Genomic DNA, 18,837 nt, shown 5'->3' on the forward strand with positions numbered 1-18,837 from the left:
CTAGTTGTGTGAGCTTGGTAACAGACGAAATAGACTCTATCAAGTCCTGTGGTAGGATCGCATCCTCTTCCTCGACCTAGTCTGCATCTTGGTCTGAAATATTCAGAACAAGCGCCTCCAACGAACCACCGTTAGACAGTACCAGATCCTTGAGTATCTCCTTAGCAGACCGATCGTATGTGTACCATTGGCGGTTTAGATCCACCCCCATTATCCTCAGCTTGATGGGTAGCTCCGGATGTTCTTCGCTAGTGCACAGCAGCATGGCTGGATCAAAGACCCCGTTTAGGGTAGCAACATAGAATGCCAAATTACAGGAGATAGACGGGTGTTTGGCAAACTCGCAGAGAAGTTCGTGTGCGCCCTTGCAGTAGTAAGACACTTTGAGCTTGCGAAGGTGTAGACATGATGTTGGACCGAAAGCTGAAAACACAACTTTACAGCTGTTGTCGGTGCAGAGCTAGAAGACGTCTTGGTCCTCATGCAGCTTGTAATTGTTATCAATCATCACCACTTCAAGACAAGCCAAATCGACCAGCCCCGTCAAGTTCTGGCGATTCAACGGGTAGACGGATTGGCCACAGTCGAGGATTTTGAGATGTAGAGGTTCCCCCCGCTCTCGACATACTCTTCACAAATCTTATCGAAGAATTCTGCAAGATCAAGGGCTTTTTGGGCCTGATATGACCACACAGTTTCAGTTGAAAGTTAAAGTTCTAATTCTTTCATGGGCTCTTTTGCATGGTCAGCTGGAAGAAACACAAAATTTGATGTGCCGATAACATTTCAGTTAACAGCAATTTGCATATCTTGACCTAAAGCGTTCGGCATACCTTGAATGCAGCAAAAGTTGTATTAATTGCCGCCGCCACCTGGACAGATCGCCGGACAAGTTATTGACAGCAAGGTATCGCAAGTTACAGAAATAAGAAACCTGAAGTTCGGGCCGATATTGCGACACCGAGCTGTCATTGGAGATATCTCGGAGTACATTCGTGGTCTCTTCGGGGTCGTCATATGCAACCTGAAGGGTCATTAGGTCTGTACGTGATCTCCGCAGACAATCTAGTGTAGCCTGCTCCAGTCTGTACGCAAAACCCCAGCTGCAATATGAGATTTGTTAGAAACATCGTTTCGATGTTTGATGGGTGCTACGACTCTTACTCGAACTCTTTCAGGCACCGCATTGATTTGATGAGCTGTCGTGTTCTCTCGTTGAACTCGGTTGAAGTTGGATTCTCTCCGTTCGTTGCAACCGAATAAAGGCTCTTGGTGTAAATGAGATTCGGGTTACATGGCGAAATTTTGCATGAGTCACTGCTCCTGTCGAGGTGACGGTAAAGGTGTCGACCAAATACCAGGTGAAAGGTTCTGCTCGTACGACAGAGAATACGAAGGGTCTTCCGGTCCCTAATACGCTCTCCGATTGAATCAAGTATCTCTAGAACAGTAGCGACCCGTCTTGCTGCGGTACCCATCTTGACTGTATTGACAGGGGTAGAATACTGTCGAAAAGGTGATGGCGGGGAGGTGTTTGCTAGCTGTCAGTTGATTGTTGATTGTTGATTGTGTGCGGCACTAGATCCACATTTGGTGAAAGAAACGATGCAAACCCCAGGGTAAAACTACCTTAGGTAGGTGTCTGCCTCTTGAAGGCTCCTTCTATGGTCTTAATTAGCACTAGTCGAAGTTTAAATTACATGGCTTCATCTGCAATAAAAGTCGACAACCAAATTTAGAACAATACACGAGTGGACAGCAGACGAAAGGATAGTGTGCTCATTTCTCACCTTACACTATCTCAGGTGAACCAACACGACTCCCGACAATAACATCCCAAGCCTCCTCATCCTCAGCCTCTTTACAACCCCCAACACCGTCCTCAAAACCATCACCCGCCCCATCCATACCAAACCGACCCATTTCAGTTTTCTCTTCACTCTCCATGTTTCCATATTTCTTATCGTTCTTCGCTCCTCCAGACCCTTCCTTCTTGCCCCCCCTTAACTCAATCAACCCCTCCTCCATCTCCCCCCACCACCTCCCCTCTACGCAGTGACATCCCTGACCATGAACAATAGCATGCCACATCTTCATCTTCTCCTCCAAAACCACCAGCCTCCCCTCGGCCTCTCTCTTCTCCTGTGACAACCGCGCAATATTCCCATGAGCATGCGTCATCGCCTCCAGCACCCCATCAACATATGACTGCGTGTAAATCGGCTTGAAATCTTTGTGAGCACTCTCCCCCACTTCATCATCACCCACAACCCCCATAGGAGGAAGAGGCAAATCCAAAAACGGCAGCAGAATAGACGACGGCCCCTCCCCTTTCTCATTCCCTTTACCGTGAACAGGAATTGGTCTGGTCAACGGCGAAGACATGGCAACATCATCAGAAGGCGAAGAACCCCGAGCACTTCCCTGATTGTAAGAACCATCAAGCTGCATCCTCTCCATCCCCTTGATGACCCTGCCCGGCGTCGGCGTCGGCGGCGACTCCCTCTTCCAAGGCGTGATATCGAAAGTCTTTGACCCAGGCGCGGTCGGCTCAACACCGGCCGTACCAAAAATCCCGGTCTTCTTCGATATCGGGGTCGAGGGCAAAGACTGCGTCTCACGAGAAGGTTCCGGCCGGAGGTGCTTCATATCTCGATGCGAAAGGAAACTGGCAACCGGCTTGGGAGTCGAAGCCGCAGCAGCAAACTTGCCCTCACCCTTGAGGATCTCATCAAGGTGTGACCTCGTCTCGTCAAACGCGTGAAACTGTTCCGTTCGACTGTGAGACCGTGACTGGACAATGCGATCATACAGGCGACCTGCTTTGTGGAGGTCGTTCAAAAAGGGGAGAGACTTTCTCTCGGGCCTGCTGTTGGACCAGGTTTTGAGGACGTCTTCCAGCTTATCATCCCCTTTGGCTTGTTTTCCATCGGCCGAGGTCGAGGCTGAGGGCTGGGTGGTAGCTGGAGCAGGGATTTGGGTAGGTGGTGACGCTAGGGCGCGCGCGTTGCGAGCGGGGGTGGATTTCTGGGGATTCATGTTTGGATGGAGGAGTCTTGTAAGTGCGTATGAAGATTACTGCAGATGGAGATGATTTGAGTAGAGGGTAACCATCAGAGATTTGAGGCCCTAAAGTACCAAAATGTTTGGCTACTTCTCTTTCTCTTGATGAGATGTCCTGGATCAAAACCGCCTTTCTCGCCATCAACACAAATCAGCTTTATCCCCATGAACATCATCGCCTCAGAGAGCAAACCAAAACAAATCTCACATGACTACACACACCCAAAGCACTTCTTTCAATCAACTCTCTTTATTTACCACAAATCCCCCTTCATCAACTATCTACTCATCAAAAAGAGCATAATTCGGCCCATTATTCGGTCCACTTCCCACAGTAGCATGCGCCAACACCTTGCCCAATTTTCCAGTCCGCACATCTCTCTCATAAACCACAACCCTGTTATCATCCTGCAGCGCGCTCACCAGCTTTGTCCCCGCCTTGTTGAGCGAGAAGCCGCGGGGATTGCGCCCACCAGCGGGAGCGGTCTGCACATGTGTCAAAGCGCCGGTTTGCTGATTGACAGCAAACACCTGCAGCGGGTCCGACTTGATCGTCCCCTCTCCGTCAAAGGCCGGAATGTCCAGGCTGTTCTCCCCGCGGGAGGAGACAATGACAAATCTCTGATCAGGGCTCACCTCAATCTCCGCCGCCTTGGTGCCAGCAGGAACCGTCGTGCCCGGGCCGCCAGAAGGAACGTCAAAGAGGCGGGTGAATTCAGGGGCGGCGTCGCGCTTGTAGGTAACCGAATACCCGCTGATGGTGTTGGAGAGCTCGTTAAACGAGTAGAGGAAGGTCTCGCGGCCGGCCTTGGCAAAGGCGACATGCCTGGGACCGGAGCCGGCAATGGTTGGGATGGAGGTCACGGCAGTGGCGGCGGCAGCGCCATCGTCGACTTGGAAGACGCGGATGAGATCGGCGCCGAGGTCGGGGACCAAAATAAACTTCTTGGATGGGTCCAGGATGGCATCGTGGAGATGGGGGGCATCCTGACGCTCGGGGACGGTGCCAGGGGCAGTCAGCTGGTAGGTTTGCTGGCCGAGGAGGGAGAGGTTGGTTGGGTCAGCAACGGAGAAGGTGGTGAAGGCAGAGGTATCACTGTGTTTTTGTATTAGCACCGCGAGGATATACCCCGCCATGAAAGGTAGACGTACTAGTGAGCCACGGCAAGCTTGCTGTTATTGGCAAAGAGAGTCGAGGCAACAGGACTCTTGAGGACAGAGAGAACGTCCAGGGTCTCGAGAGTCCCGCTGGCGCTGGTCCTGTAGGAGGTTATGGAAGAAGATCCACCCCAGCCCTCGTTCAGGCAGTACAACACCGACTTTGACTTGTCAAGAGTCAACCAGGTAGGCTCAGACCCGCAGTCCAGATTCTGAGAAACGCGAGTCAGGGACGACCCATCTAGCTTCAGCGAAGTAACAGTATGGTCATTGTACGACGTAGCGTAGATGATTTCGGCCGACGCCGGAAGGGCAAGCAGGAAAGCGATGAGTTTCTTGGACATCTTTTCGGTCGTGACGGTGCGCTGGACTATCTACCGGAGAGAAACCTGGGGCAGACCTCCACGGTGAGATCCATCAGCGGGCTGGTACCCTTTAATATCAGATTCAGGGGCGCATTTTCGCAATTTCCGCCAAGTATCCCGGTGCTCGGGACGATATAGACTTTTGATCGTTGCAAATGCACGGAAGCATGGCTACATAGTGGCCCAGCCTAATAAGGCCGGATCATCCCTTCGAATCCTATCTCACGGCGGTATTAGGCAACGGCAAATCGGGTCTGAGCGTGTTGCGTGCCTGACATGATAATCAAGTTTATAGTGATAATATTTGCCGGGATGGAATAAGCCGACTAGGATGGAATGAGCATCAGCTTCCTTATTGAAGCGCGGGGGGTGGCATGCCGCCGCGGATATACTGACCCCTTGCAGGACTCCGGGTGGGCCATCCCATGTTCCCCACAGCCTCGGTCACTGCCGTCACTTGTAAGCGCTGTCAGCCAACTCCGTCGGCTTTGTCAGAATGGACATGGAAGTGGAGAGCTTCCAATGCGCACCACTAGAAACCTGACAGGAGGCTACCACGATTGCAACGTCTGTGGAGCGGGCTTCGAATCCGGGCCGATGTTGAGAAGCACGGGAGCTGCTCCGAGTGAGCGTCAAAGGGCAGTGCGACGGAAGAATTAACGATTGGTCAATGGGATCGTGATTGTATAAAACCCGGGAGAGTATCCGGGGTAGGTCGTAACGGATCGTCGTCAGCATGGCTGGTGATTGGGTCCGTTCGAGGTTCCTCCACCAAAAGGATCTGACATGCAACCAATTTATCGGCGGGGAGCGGGATATCCGGGAACGGTCGAGTATCGGTCGCATTGTGAATTCGAGCCTTTTGGAGAAGAATGCGGTGTATATGGTATGGAGATGTCGAGTTTGGATATAGGGCGAAGGGTGAAAGAGTTGAGGAAACCGGGAAGTTTTGCAATGGTAAAAAACTGTGAGGTCTGTCTCCATTGGAAATCCCAACCAATAACTTACCGGGGCGTTACACATGGGTAGGTGCGATGGGTAGAAGTTACTATCACGGAAAGCACAGAACCGAGAGTGAAAGTTATGTGATTGTGGCACGTCGTTAATCCTTCTCAAGATATTACAACTCCCTACACAGCAACAGCATTCCAGTTCTGGATATCAAACTCGCACGTCGCCCCCAACGGCTTTCCCCCCTCAGCTGTAGCCACAACCTGCCCATCCCGAGACACAGTAACAACAACATCCCCACTATTCCCCCCAAACGGCACACTCCCCCTATAAACACCTGCAGTCCCCGCACCACTCGCAGGAAAAGTCGTAAAAGTCCCCGTCTGCTCATTCTCCCCAATCTTGACCGTAACCGTAACCCCCCCATCTGAGGTCAGAAGCGCACCATAAAACACAGCATCCTCATTAAAATCCTGCGGCGGCTGCTCCACCTCATTGAAATCCGCATTGTTACCAGTGGTACCGCCATCAGGGCAAGCAAGAGCAGGCGCGGTGCGGTAATAAGCTGCGACCCTCTCCTCAAACTCCGTCGGCGCAGCTCCTGTCTTGTATTGCTCAATGTAAAAAGGCAAGAACTTGCGCCAGCCATCATGGCTCATATTCTCGACATAGGGGATTGGCGCAGACGTATCGAACAAACCAAGTTCCTTCTCACGAACAGGGCCAATGTAGTGAGATTCGCCGTAGTCATTCCAGGTGAGAATCTCGACGAAATCAGGGTTGACTTCCATTACCTGAGCCCAACGGGTATCCCAGAGCTCATCGCCACGCCAGAGCCAGTTCTTGGTGAAGTCGGGGTTGTTGAGGTTGGTGTAAAACCACGGGGAGACAGCCATCATGTATGCTCGGTCTCCAAGAGCGTCTTGGTACTCGAGATCAGATTTGATGGTGATGTTGGTGTCACCGTTCGGCCAAGCATCAAAGCTGAACAGCCCGTCAGCAACACCATCCGCCAGTCCAGCAGCAACAACCGGGCCCTGAGATGACCAATCGGGGACGAAGAATGAGTTAGTCGTTGCCTTGATGTCAACCCAGTCGCCCGCATTGTCCGGACCTTCAAACGTGGAAACAAACAGCTTGTCGTCGTCGGTTTTGAAGTAAGCCGGGCTGGCACCGAACCTGGTGATGTGGTCAATAACATCCTCCTTTGGCCATGCTCCCAGGGCTTTGTAGTCAAAGCTGAAAAATAGTTTAAAGTTCAGGCTTTCGGCAACCTGAAAGATGGTTTGCAAGGACGCCTCGTTGCCTTCATCGCCTTGGGCAATATTGAGGACAAAGGCATCAATCTTGGCCTCCTGCGCCAGCTTGATGTTGTCTTCCCAGTCGGTATTGTCAAGGGAGCGCACATTGCCTACAATAACGTGGGCAAACACTTCTTTGGCGGCTTGCACTGAGGGCAAGACCACGGACACCGAGATGGCAAGAGCGAAAAGAAATTTCATCATCAAAAGAAATTTTAATTGTCAAAGGAGCGGTGAGAACAGAAAAAGAAGTGACTGAATAACCTGTCGTCAAGACTAGGCACCTGCTACCAGAACAGGGTGTGGAAAAGGAATGTGGTTGAAGTGGTAAGCGATGTGGTATGTGAAAGAAACATGACACCGATGGAAAGGAGAAGGAAAGAGATCTTTTAAGTTGACACTCAATCGTCGTCCGGGTCCCGGAGTCCGGAATAGGAGGCTCGTAGCCAGTCCTTCCACTCTACAAACACACATTCATAGTGGTGTTGATGGCCTCGGGGATCGTAGGAACAGAAACATATGAGGCGCGGGCCCGGCGGTCTCAGGGACGGTTGCAGGGCCACATTTTACACGGGTACATATTCTTCAGATCAGACGACGCGTTTCCCTTTCGTCGGGTTCCTGAAGGATGGCTCAACTCTGGGGCCTGACCGTAAGTTCGGCCCACTCTTCGTTGGGAGTTCAGCTTTTAGGTTCACCTCATTATCCTCGCAACATGGGAAAGAAAATAGATCGTGAGCGCAGGTTTAAATGCAGTTGAACAAGGCTGAAAGTCTACATTTTGATTGGATCGCTTTGCGATGTCAAACCTGCCAAAACACAGACAAGCTTTTCTCCCAAGAGATGCTAGCGATGTGCAGCGAGCTAAAGCAAGCCACAAGAGCTTCGGCCAGCGCCCAGACTCTTGGTCTTAAACGCTTCCGAATTGAGAGTTGAGCTTCGTTGGTGCAGCGCATAATTATCTAATGGAAGGAGCAAAGCCACAACCAAAAGAAATTAGGAGTTGGTTATCAGAGAACTTTTGACGGCCGTTGGCGGCGGCTTGTTGGAACCCCAGAGACATATGCTTGCGAGGTCGAAACTCGCGACCCGATCTGACGGATGCTGAGAACTTTTGTCTGAACGATGAGCAAAATAAAAGTGGTGTTTGAAGACATCGTCAGCTGTGATCTTATCAGCTGCATCAAAACCGGCTGCGAGGCGTACGACTTTCCATATTGGTGGTTTTTGCCTCCTTGGGGTGTATGGTGTCAGACACAGAGCAATGCGGTGTCTGTTGAGCGTAATGCGACACCAAATCAGATGCCAAGTGATGTTGGCTTGGGGCACGGTTCGATCCTTGGGACTGATTATCGTATGTGAGCGCAAAGTGTGGCCTAGTGTTGCGGTTGGCCATTACAGCCCGACCTGGGGTTGTGAGATGTGTGAGTGCGGATCAGGTGGCGCAAACTTGAGATGAAGGATGTCATGGATGTGAGATCAGATATATTGGGGGCTGGAACCCAGACAGTTGATTTGAAGCATAAAATGAGCAGTGGATATTATCTTATTTCACGTTATTATTATTATTATTACAAAAATTAAGAAGTTCGAAAAAGTGTAAAGCAAAGTATTTATATATAAAAAAATAGGTAATTTACTAAAAACCTAAAATTATGCTTACTGTAGTGTAACAGTTTGTGACGAACCCCTATCCAGACCTCTGAAAGGGATACTGGTTAAAGGCACTTCTGAACAATCCTGGTTCGGTACAGCTAAGCAGTGTATAACAATAGCTTGTCTCAATCACAATAGTCTAGATACCGACGATTGTGACTTGTATTGCATACTGCGGAACTGTCTATCTACACCAGCCAGTTCCTCCGTATATATAGACCTTGGGCTCCAAGTACCTCCGTACCTGGATCTACCTTTCAATCCCTAAATCCCTTGGATCTAGCTCTGAATCCCTAGATCTACTGGTCCTGGCGACCCCGCTTCTTCTCAACCGTGACAGTAGTGGAGTTCACGGAGGAATCAGGGGTTTAGGGGTCATGTATAAAAGTAGCCTACTTCTCGCATTCTACTTTAGACAGCACATCGACTTTTATTCTTCAAAAATTTTGTTCCTTGCATGCGTGCAGGTCAATACTGGCCCTCTGATCAGGCCAATCCGGTGCTTATTATGTGGCTTGCGAGCCCATAGCGTCTTTTCTTTGTCCTACGTGAAGTGTGGCCTGCCAGTGAGTCACTGTCACGAAGGTGTTTCATTTAGAGCCCAGTTGAGGGTATAGTTCTGGGTCTGTGGTTGTTTTGTGTGTTTTTCTCATCATTTCACTATTATAGAAGAAAAGAAGCTCGCAAGAGCGTATAGTGAGGTATTTATATATGAGGAGTAGGTAAACTGCCAACAGCCCAGAAATCAGCCTTACCGTAGTGCAACCGCCTGACCCACTCCAATTTGACTGCTCCATGGAGCCTTGCATTCCTCCACAGGATGAGAACGTGTGGGATGCCTTTGGTTCCTGTATTTGTAAAAGACAGGAGTGTCAGGCCAATTGCCAGCGCATGAATGCCAGATGCTAGCTAGCCATACCAGGACAGGCTTTGGTCCATTCCAGGTTGGCAGCATTATTGCTACATCTGTTTCCTGATTCAGTGGTCCGAAAAGCTCAACGGAGAGCGCAAAAGTGAAAGGATCCCGTTGGAAACTTGTTGCTTTGACAAACAGTGCCGAGACGGTAGTGACGGGGCGAAAGCCTTATTCTGGCATGAGGTGTTCTGATACTTGTACCAGTAATTCCGCCATTTTCCTCTAACCGCATCGTAGCCAGGGATTGAGTACACCTTACATCTTGGCATCTTCCTCATTCATTTCCAAAGCCAATCAATTTCACCAGCTGCAGATCCATCTTTCATGATGCATCGCGAAGGCAAACTCGAAGGTCGAACGAAGAGTGCAAACCAGTATCTCGCCGGCAATTTTGTACCTATCCAAAAAAAACACTTCCACTCACACCATGTTTCTACGAAGGAGAGATCCCAGCTGACCTGGCAGGTGGGCAGTACGTCCGGAACGGTAGCAACCCGCTTATCACCAACGACGAGAATACACGGGTTCATTTGTTCGATGGTGTTGGAATGCTCAGCGGGGTCCTGTTTCGTGAGAAGGGGTCGGAAATCCAGCCAGAGTTTGTCAACCAGTGCTTGGTGACCGACATTTTCTCCTATGCGAAAGGCTGGGCTCTCTCAAAACCGTTCCTGTTCAGCATCTCGATCCTTATCGATCCTTTGGCTTCCGTGCTGAGTATTGCGTTGCACATATTGAGGACTGTCATATTGACAATCTTGTCCCAACTTCCCGGATCACCAATTCCAGTCAAAAAGACGAGCGCTGCCAACACAGTAGTCCTTTATCATGACGGGCGTGCTCTGGCCATCTGTGAAAGTGGGTTACCCGTATGCTTTGCGCTACCGAGCTTGCAAACCCTCGGCTGGTTCGATGGAAGGGGGGCAGAGAGCCCGAAAAGTCTGAGCGGGAGGGTTTCGGAGGTGAGCTAATGACTTTCGTCAAGCAATGCACAACGGCTCATCCTCGAACACATTCTGTGACGGGAGAGCTGATTTCTTTTCATGCCTCTTTGGTAAGGCCATTTGTTCATTACTTCATCATTACAAAAGCCAAGTCAGGTCGTCAACCTCTTCTCACGGCCCTGTTCCGGGAATGACGTCTCCAAAGATGATGCACGACTTTGGTGTATCGAGGGGCTATACCGTCATCATTGATATGCCCCTCTGCTCTAACCCCTTGAACCTCCTGAAAGGCTCACCGGTGCTGTCGTTTGAAAGCTCTCGGAAGTCAAAGTTTGGAGTATTTCCGCGATATCAACCTGAAGCAGTCCAATGGTACGAAACCAACCCCTGCTGTGTCTTTCACACTGCCAATTGCTGGGAAAGTGAAACCTCTGACACAACCCGGAATGATCAGGGAACGACCAGCAATCTCCTCGCCTGCCGTCTGACGTCCGCATCGCCCGTCTTCCACACGGCAAATATCCCAGCGCCAGAAGTCAAGCCCGTCCCGCCGAAATATGCTCTGGAACAACAATGTCGACTGTATTACTACAGCTTCCCGTTTTCACCAGTCAGCCATGCGCAACCACCCGGAACAAAAAACCAATGGGCGTTGTCGGCCATCGAGCTCGAGTTCCCGAACGTATCGCCACTATCTGTAATGTCGGAGGCACAGTATGTGTATGGTTGTTCGGTGAGGTCAGTGTGTTACTCGGTCGAGCTGGGAAAGCAGCCAGGATCGAAAACCAACGCCATAGCTCTGATACAAAGATGCCTTGAGACGCGGCCGCAACCGATCAAGGGGTGTGTCGACAAACGGTCTGTTCAAGAGATCCTTAAGTCCAGCGATCTCGACGACCCAATCCAGCTTTTTGCAATGCCGAAGGGGTGGTATGCTCAAGAACCCCGATTCGTTCCGCGCTCGAATCCCATACCAGAAGATGACGGGTTTGTACTCAGCTCCGTGTTTGATGAAAGCCAGCTGGACGAGCGAGGGTCGTGCCGAGACGGTGCAATCGGTGAGTTGTGGGTGACAGACGTGAAGGATATCAGAACGCTTTTGGCGCGTATCAAGCTTTCGCAGTGGGTGCCGTATGGGTTTCATGGGTGTTGGTTCAGCAAGGACGAAGTGATGGCACGGCGGCCATACACAACCCGAGAATCGACTGAGGAAGGTGCGGGCAGTTGGGTTTCAGTTGCCATGTCTAAATTGGATCGTATTCGTACCTTTACAACGTCACCGACCAACTGGTCTTGGCGAGAAATAGCGTGAAAATTGCTTCCATAATCAACAATCTGTCATTTGTCATGACTTCATTCTCCAGAACCAACACTGGATTGGACAACGAACTAGTAGCTGTGCCACGAAGCCACGGAGCCACGAAGCCAACCCCAGAGCTCGGATCCAAACAATGCGAGATACAGGCAACGATCCCGCTCCAGGCATCCGATCCCACATCGGTAATACCCAAGGATTCGTCAAAATATAAAGCTGCCTCATTCCGAGACTCGTTTACGGTGAGTTGAGCCGCCTACGAGCCAATCTCATCTCAGCCTCTTCTGACATGTTGGTAGGAAACACGCACCCGTGGCTACTTGCCCTCACGGCGGTAATTCCAACCGTCTATGCTTCTCGACGCGGTTCAACAAGTGAATGCTCCCCCGCCTCCTTCGACATTGTAGCCACCGCCGAAAATGCCATCTTGTCTCCATCTTACGACCCCAGCAATGAAACGTCCATCATTAACTTCATCAACGCATTGGCCAGGGGCGAGGTGAACCCCGTTGTCGGGTTTCAGAACATCAGCGGCTCCTTCGTCATCAACGGCATCTACTGCAAGCCCACCAAAAAGGTCAAGAAAAAGCGCAACGCCCTTCAAATATTGGTTCACGGCATCACCTATAACAGCAGCATGTGGGGTGGGTATCACTTTGGTGACCGCTACAACTGGCACGCCTATGCTAATGGAGAGGGGTATCACACCCTCGCCATTGACAGACTTGGCCACGGCCTCAACTCAAAGGCATTGGACCCGCACAATGTGATTCAACCTATGCTCCAGGTGGAGATTTACAAGGAGCTGATCCAGTCTATCCGTTTCAACACCGCTGCCAACTCCCTTCGGAAGAGGTTTTCCAACATCATCTGGGTGGGTAGCTTCATTCTTGTCACATCGATGGATCTTTTTGAGCTGACAGATAAAAAGGTCGGCCACTCCTACGGCTCCCAAATCGCCCTCCCACTCGCACGACTCTGCCCAAATCTCACCTCAGCCCTGATCTTGACAGGCTGGTCCTCCACAACCAACCTCAGCGAGGTGCAAAAGTTCAATCTCGCCTCTGCTTCTACTCTTTATCCCTCTCGGTTTCCTGGCCTGGATAAAGGCTACCTAGCCATGGCTGACGAGAGCCTACGTGCAAAAATGTTTTACTATGGTGCTTACGACCCAGCAATCCCCGCGTTTGACTTTGCAAACCAGGATATTGTCACGATTGGTGAGTTTGCCGCTAATGCAGGACCGTTTGGGATACCGCCTGCGGCGTACAACAAGCCGGTTATGGTTATTACTGGTGTGGAAGATGGTGTGTTTTGCGCCCAACCTGGAGTCGCAGCAAGGGAGTGTGAGGAGTTGTTGGAGAAGACAAGGACAGACATGTTTCCGGGTGTGCCGGGGAGGAAGTATGAGTATTTTGCGCCGAGGAATACGGGGCATGATTTGACGCTTCATTATTCGGCCAGGGAGACTTTTAGGAGGGCTCATGGGTTTTTGGATAAGTACTTTTAGGAGGAGTTCTACATGGCGGGTTGAGACGGCGAGGGAATCGAGGTTTGTGGTTGGTAGATCCCTGGACAGCTGTTACACGTAGCTACACCAGAAACAAGTCAATCCCCCTCACATGATAAATGCATAAGCCCCATCCCAACAATCATCCCACTTCCTTTCCCTTCCTCCGACCCAGAACCGCTCCAGCAATCTCTTCGCCACCAAAGGCGGTGATATCCCTTGGTCACGAGCCATATCAACCAAACACCGCCCAATATACTTCTGCACGTCCGCCCCAGCCCTCGCCGCCTCCACGCCAGCTACGATCAACGGCCAAGTCATCCTCTTCCTTGCCCTCGGTGTAGTCATTCCCGTCTCCAATATCGAGAACAAAGCCTGGGCGTACTTGGCTCGCAACACCTCCACTTCCCGGGTTGACTTCAAAGCCCCGGTGCTCACCAACGATAGTATGCAGTACAGCGCAACGCTGGCGTGAAACACGCGGCCAATGACAAGAAACTCCTCCCTGCTGGCAAATACTGACTTTTCCAGATTTGACGTCCAGTTCTCTGGGGAAAAGAGCTCTATCTGGCCGAGGATGCCGAGGGCCGCTTGCTTTGTTTTCGGGTGGGAAGGCTCTCGAGCGCGTAGCTCGTTGATGAGGATTAATTTGATAAAGAGGGGGGTTGGACAGGACATGGGGGGGAAGTAGACTTCGGTGTAGTAATCCTCCGTCAGGCGGAGGGTGGTGACTGTGTCGGCGACTTGAAACTGGTTGTCGGGGGGGCTGGTGGTGTTGGCTAGTACCGCGGTGCTGTTGGTGGTGTTAGTAGGAGTTTGGGGAAAGGGGGACGGGATAAACTGACATCATCAGCCCTACCAAACTCGGCCTCATCTGATCACACCTGTCTATTATCTCCAGAAACCCGCCGTGAAACTCCAGCAAGGTCATGAACCCGTCCACGTGCGTCCTCCAAGATGGGGTCATGGATTGTTGGAGGAACGCAAAGAGGAAGGCATACACGCTTACGACGGCTTCAAGACCGCGGCGGGTTTCTTCAGCGTCGAGTAATTCGTGAATGGCGCGGATGGTGATGCCGCGGTGGTGGTAAAATCTTTGCAAGATGGGCTTCACCAGGTCGATTTCGGGACAGCAGTCGGACATTTGCATGATTCGGTGGTTGATGGTGACTGAAACCAGCGTGTGGAGGATAGACAGCGGGATGTCTTCTACCGTCAACATCGGAAAAACAAACTGGCTCGGGCCGAGCTGGTGAGACTGGAGGTCGGGATAGATCCGGGCGTTGTCTAGATCACGGCAGTTAGCTCCCGGAGCCCACAACACTAGAGAATATCCCAGTCCAACCCACAATACAACATAGCCTCAATAATATCAAACATTTCCGGCCGGAGAGTAGGAGTGATAGGTGGAGTTGCCGGGTGGTTGCGGTGGCGCTTCTGGAACTCGGGGGGCGTGAGAGGAGCCTGTCTCTTTGGACTAGGACACGACACTTGCAGCCGGAGAGGTGGTAACCGCCCTTGACCCTTCCGCTTCTTCGGCCGGGACATGACCTGCCCCGGGGCTAGCCATTGCAGTGGCTTTTTGTCTGCATACCCGGGACAGACGATGCCAGCGGTCCGGCACTTGTTGCAGACGGGTTGTTGACCGTCACACACGACCCGTCTCCGTCTGCACTCCCAGCAGTGCTGGTGACGCAGGTTAGCAAGATTGGGCATCCTGTGGGTGTTACTGACGTGGCTAAACGGGTGGATGCATCGTGGAGAGAGGAAACACGAGGGGGAAGTCGCAGTTTGGGAGTTGACCTTACACCAGAGCCAACCTCACCCCTGCTCAAGGGGGGTTGGCCTTGTGGGTTGAAGCCTGCGGGGACAGGCATGCCTCCCGCTGTCTTGGCTTCTTGGCCATCTATTCTCCTGAAAGGGGATGGTTCGAGATCTTTGTTCAGTGGGTCTTCATGGCTAACGATGGTCCAATGAGACGGCATGTCATGTAAGACGGCTATCGAATTCGAGAAAGCGAGGCACTGCCTTCGGAGTCTGGACTGGTGAAATGGGTGAGAGACTGATGAAAGGCGCGTCTCCGGTTGCATGGGTACCTAGATAGCCTTATGGGGCTAAAGAAATTGCGGATCACCTTTTCATCATGCCAGGGGTTTCCTGGATGCAAGGTTCAACACCCGAACTCTCAGCATATCACCAACTCTCTCTCTTTCTAGGTAGCTTTCATCCATTGACGTTGACCGGTACTCTGTACAAATCCCATATCCAACCTCCGTTCCCTCCCATCAAGAAGGCTGAATATCTAAGGTACTCCGGTCAGCCCCCCTTCACCCCAGACAAAGAACGAGGCATAATTACCCCTACAATAACTCACAAGCAGAAGAAAAAGGTCCCTTAGGCGGATACTCGTCATACTCCTCCGGCGCACCCTGCGGCAGTTTATGCGAGTGGTGGCAGTGAACCTTGACCTTGGGCGTGCAAGTGCACCACTGCTCCCGGGGGATGTTGTCCATGACCGACGGGATGTGGTGGCCGCAGCCTGTCCAGGTTGTTTTATCTACTCATATGTGTCATTGATGAAAAGGAGGAGAAAATGGAGGCGAGAAAAGCGGGGTGAGTTGGGACGGGAGTTGGAAAGGTCACTTCCCAAAGAAGAGTAAAGAGAGTGCTAACCGGGCCATGAACGGTGATGATATTCCAAGGTGGCAGGAAGTTGACATACGGCAGTTTTCGCATTCTGATTTGTGACACATCTTAGCGGTTGTTTGCGATGGCTTCCGAGTATTATTGAGAAAGTGTCGTGGAGCAAGCGAGTCTTCGGGACGAAGAAGTTGTTCAAAATTACTCTGCTATAAAATGGTCCCTAGAGTGACACGAGAATATTCTCATTGTTCATAATGATGACGTCGTTGTTGACAATGACCAGTCAGTGATGCAATGGCCATGAGGTTACCATAGAAACCTCAAATGAAAGGGCGGCAACAAATCCCTCGGGTGAAAAAAACAGATAACTAAATATATACATTAAAGAGCAAACTGGCCCCGAACCACAAATTATACATTTAATCTTCATCACCTCACTGGTGGAGATCCTCCGCCTCCCTTCTCATCAAAATCTTGTCACCATTCAGGGTACCCCCAGCCTTGGGGGTCTTGATAATCCCAGCCTCAACCAAATCCAACGCCAACTTGGTCAACAAACCATCGCAGCCCTTGGCAGCCATGACAGAGACGCCGACAGGGAAGAACTCATCATGGTTGGAGATGGCACTGAACCCTGTAACTTCACCCAGAGGGAAGACCACGTCGGGAATCTCGGTGTAAACACTGATTCTGCCGGCACTGAAGCCGAAGGGAACTCCAGGCTGGCTGCGATAGCGGTTGCGGGGATTCTGACCACCTTGTGAAGAAACGTAGAGGAACAGACCGGAAGAGCACTGCTTCTCATCATCGACAGGGGGGAGAATCTTCTCGTTGAACCAGGACATGAAGGTCGACTTTGCACGATAGGCCTCCTGGAGGACATCGTCCCCAATTGAGTCGCCGTAGCCCCAGCGGCTGAGAGGGACAGGGTTGACGAATGGGCGGCGGCCGTCGTTGGCAGCTGCATACAGAGTTAGCTTAGATCACTCCGAGGAGTCAGGGGAAGTCATGCCAGCATAGTCACGGTAGAAGGGCTCACGAACAAGCTCAATCTGCTCCTTGGTGATGAGGGTGGCGTAGGTAGTGTTCAACAGCTGAGAGACGGTAAGAGCACCGGCTTCAGCAGGCTTGGACGCAGCCCACTCGCCCTCAAGGTTCAAAGGCGTCAGGCTGCCGCTGACAAACTTTGCAAGAGAGTCGGCAAAGTCGAGAAGAATCTTTTGAGCATCAGTTCTCGCCGAAGTAGGAAAGTTGTAAGTCCAGATCTTGGTGGGATAGCTGGGCTTGGTCTTGGCGAGAGACTTGTAGTTCTTGCCGTACATAGCTGCCTGGGCATCCTCCCAGATCTGAGGGTCACGGACAAGGAAGCCGGGGGTGTCAAGAGTGGGAGAAAGAGGCATGACATTGTCCAGCGAGACCAGATTATGAGAGGGACGGTTGCCAAACAGACCCTGAACACCAGCTGGGCCACGAACAGACCCACCAGTATCACTGCCAAGGGCGATATCGAGCCACTCGTAAGCCGCAACCGAGGCACCAGCACCCGACGAGGACGAGGAAGTATCCTGATACCCATCACCCCTGGGGTTGAATGGAGCGTGGTAGTCAACCCAGTCCGAAGTAGCAGACTCGCCGTTGGCGAACTGGGAGGTCTTTTGAAGACCAACAACCACCGCACCGGCATCGATGAGATTCTGAACGGCAGGACCGGTATAGTTGCTGGCAGGGTAAAGGTTATACCAGGCACGGTTTCCGTTAGAACCCTTCACGCCCGCCAGGCGGTAGATATCCTTGATACCGATGCGGACACCGGCGAGAGGCTTCTCGGCTGTCTTGGTGTAGTAGAGCCTGGATGGGACACCGATGGTGAGGGATGCAGAGCCGCTCGTCTGGGCAGATAGGGGCTGGAACTTGCCCTCGGGGGTGGGGATCAGAGACTCGACAAAGGCTCCAGCAAAATCTTCGTACAGGCGGTAGACGGGATACACAGACCCGGTGCTGACCTCGAGGAAGTATGGGCCGCTGGGAATCTTGGTGCTCTTCACCGAGATGATCGACTTGCTATCCTTCTTGGGGGCCCTCTCAGCGACGACATTCCTAGGCTTTTTGCCCTTCGACTCGGCCACAAAGACAGCATCGGCGAAGGCGTCTTGATAGACATCATCCGTCTGTGCCCAAGTTGACAGCAGGCCGGTGAGATCCTTCCCAGAGACACCTTCCTGGTTCACGACGGTTATAGGCTTGAACCCGAGCACGCTTGGGGCCTTGAGGTTGCACAGAGTCTTCTTCGAAACATCGAGCTTCCCGGAGGAGAAGGGGGAGATGTAGTAGTCGACGTCGTTGAAGTTGACTGAGAGGCCGGTGGATGCGAGTTTGGCCGAGGCTAGGTTTGCAACAAAGGAGAGAACGGAGAAGCTCAAGGCGCGAGCCGAGAGCTTTCTGTCGGAGATGGCCATCTTGAAGGTGGGTAAGGTGAGGATGAGAGGCACAAGCTGGGTGCTTGACCTTCAAATCCGGGCTTGCGATCAATCATCATCATATATACCCCCCGCTCAATCCGTTACTCGCATCCTCGCGCTCAAGTGTCGTTGATAGCAACCCCTGAAGGTGATGTTTTAACCCTATCATCTCACACCGGGTTCTTGGCCATGATTTCCCTCAAGTCCCGACGTTGGTGAAGGCATCCACCAACAACCACCATCGTCGGACACAAACGGGAACACCTGCCCGTCTTGCACCTAGCCTTATCGTTGACAGTCGAGGTTTACCAGCTCCGCGGATCCGGGATTGGAAGAGGCCCGTCACTTGGCGGTACGGAACCGATGTTTATTGGCCAATGGCGGACTTATCGTGTCAAGACACGCTATTGAACCCCAGAATACGATATTCCATGCAAGAGCGTGGCGGTGGGGTGAGAAATGACGACACTGGAGCTTTTTCACGCTTTCTGGAAATGGGCATCTGATAAGAATGGGGTTGTTAACTTGTGGTCAATTTTGTTTGTATTTTGAACCGTGA

General features: G+C 51.7%; 6 protein-coding genes across 6 annotated transcripts; 1 reads left to right on the plus strand and 5 right to left on the minus strand.

Annotated features, from left to right (window-relative positions):
* Positions 1 to 1,791: 1,791 nt before the first annotated feature.
* On the minus strand, positions 1,792 to 3,039 carry QC763_116335 (uncharacterized protein; the record flags this gene model as incomplete). Its single annotated transcript, XM_062908203.1, has 1 exon — positions 1,792 to 3,039. One exon carries the CDS (start codon positions 3,037 to 3,039, stop codon positions 1,792 to 1,794), a length of 1,248 nt encoding a protein of 415 aa, XP_062771258.1.
* A 212-nt stretch (positions 3,040 to 3,251) lies between these two features.
* On the minus strand, positions 3,252 to 5,526 carry QC763_116340 (uncharacterized protein). The gene is made up of 3 exons (XM_062908204.1): positions 4,983 to 5,526; positions 4,216 to 4,912; positions 3,252 to 4,159 (listed from the first exon to the last, which is right to left on the minus strand). Exons 2-3 carry the CDS (start codon positions 4,563 to 4,565, stop codon positions 3,346 to 3,348), a joined length of 1,164 nt encoding a protein of 387 aa, XP_062771259.1. The 5' UTR covers positions 4,566 to 4,912; positions 4,983 to 5,526; the 3' UTR covers positions 3,252 to 3,345.
* A 190-nt stretch (positions 5,527 to 5,716) lies between these two features.
* agn1 (Glucan endo-1,3-alpha-glucosidase agn1) lies at positions 5,717 to 7,039 on the minus strand (the record flags this gene model as incomplete). The annotated part of the gene is made up of 1 exon (XM_062908205.1): positions 5,717 to 7,039. One exon carries the CDS (start codon positions 7,037 to 7,039, stop codon positions 5,717 to 5,719), a length of 1,323 nt encoding a protein of 440 aa, XP_062771260.1.
* Positions 7,040 to 10,556: 3,517 nt separating this feature from the next.
* Positions 10,557 to 15,606, plus strand: NCED2 (Nced2p; the record flags this gene model as incomplete). The annotated part of the gene is made up of 3 exons (XM_062905370.1): positions 10,557 to 11,565; positions 11,966 to 12,540; positions 12,598 to 15,606. The coding sequence occupies 3 exons, from the start codon at positions 10,557 to 10,559 to the stop codon at positions 13,174 to 13,176; spliced, it is 2,163 nt and encodes a 720-aa protein (XP_062771261.1). The 3' UTR covers positions 13,177 to 15,606.
* QC763_116370 (uncharacterized protein) lies at positions 12,724 to 15,023 on the minus strand. The gene is made up of 3 exons (XM_062908206.1): positions 14,526 to 15,023; positions 14,022 to 14,463; positions 12,724 to 13,969 (listed from the first exon to the last, which is right to left on the minus strand). The coding sequence occupies exons 1-3, from the start codon at positions 14,890 to 14,892 to the stop codon at positions 13,285 to 13,287; spliced, it is 1,494 nt and encodes a 497-aa protein (XP_062771262.1). The 5' UTR covers positions 14,893 to 15,023; the 3' UTR covers positions 12,724 to 13,284.
* A 384-nt stretch (positions 15,607 to 15,990) lies between the features above and the next one.
* Positions 15,991 to 18,294, minus strand: QC763_116380 (uncharacterized protein). The gene is made up of 2 exons (XM_062908207.1): positions 16,844 to 18,294; positions 15,991 to 16,780 (listed from the first exon to the last, which is right to left on the minus strand). The coding sequence occupies exons 1-2, from the start codon at positions 18,273 to 18,275 to the stop codon at positions 16,254 to 16,256; spliced, it is 1,959 nt and encodes a 652-aa protein (XP_062771263.1). The 5' UTR covers positions 18,276 to 18,294; the 3' UTR covers positions 15,991 to 16,253.
* Between the last annotated feature and the right edge of the window lie 543 nt (positions 18,295 to 18,837).

The sequence above is a fragment of the Podospora pseudopauciseta genome, chromosome 1 (genome assembly GCF_035222475.1).
Source record: "Podospora pseudopauciseta strain CBS 411.78 chromosome 1, whole genome shotgun sequence".
In the NCBI taxonomy this organism is placed as follows: domain Eukaryota; kingdom Fungi; phylum Ascomycota; class Sordariomycetes; order Sordariales; family Podosporaceae; genus Podospora; species Podospora pseudopauciseta.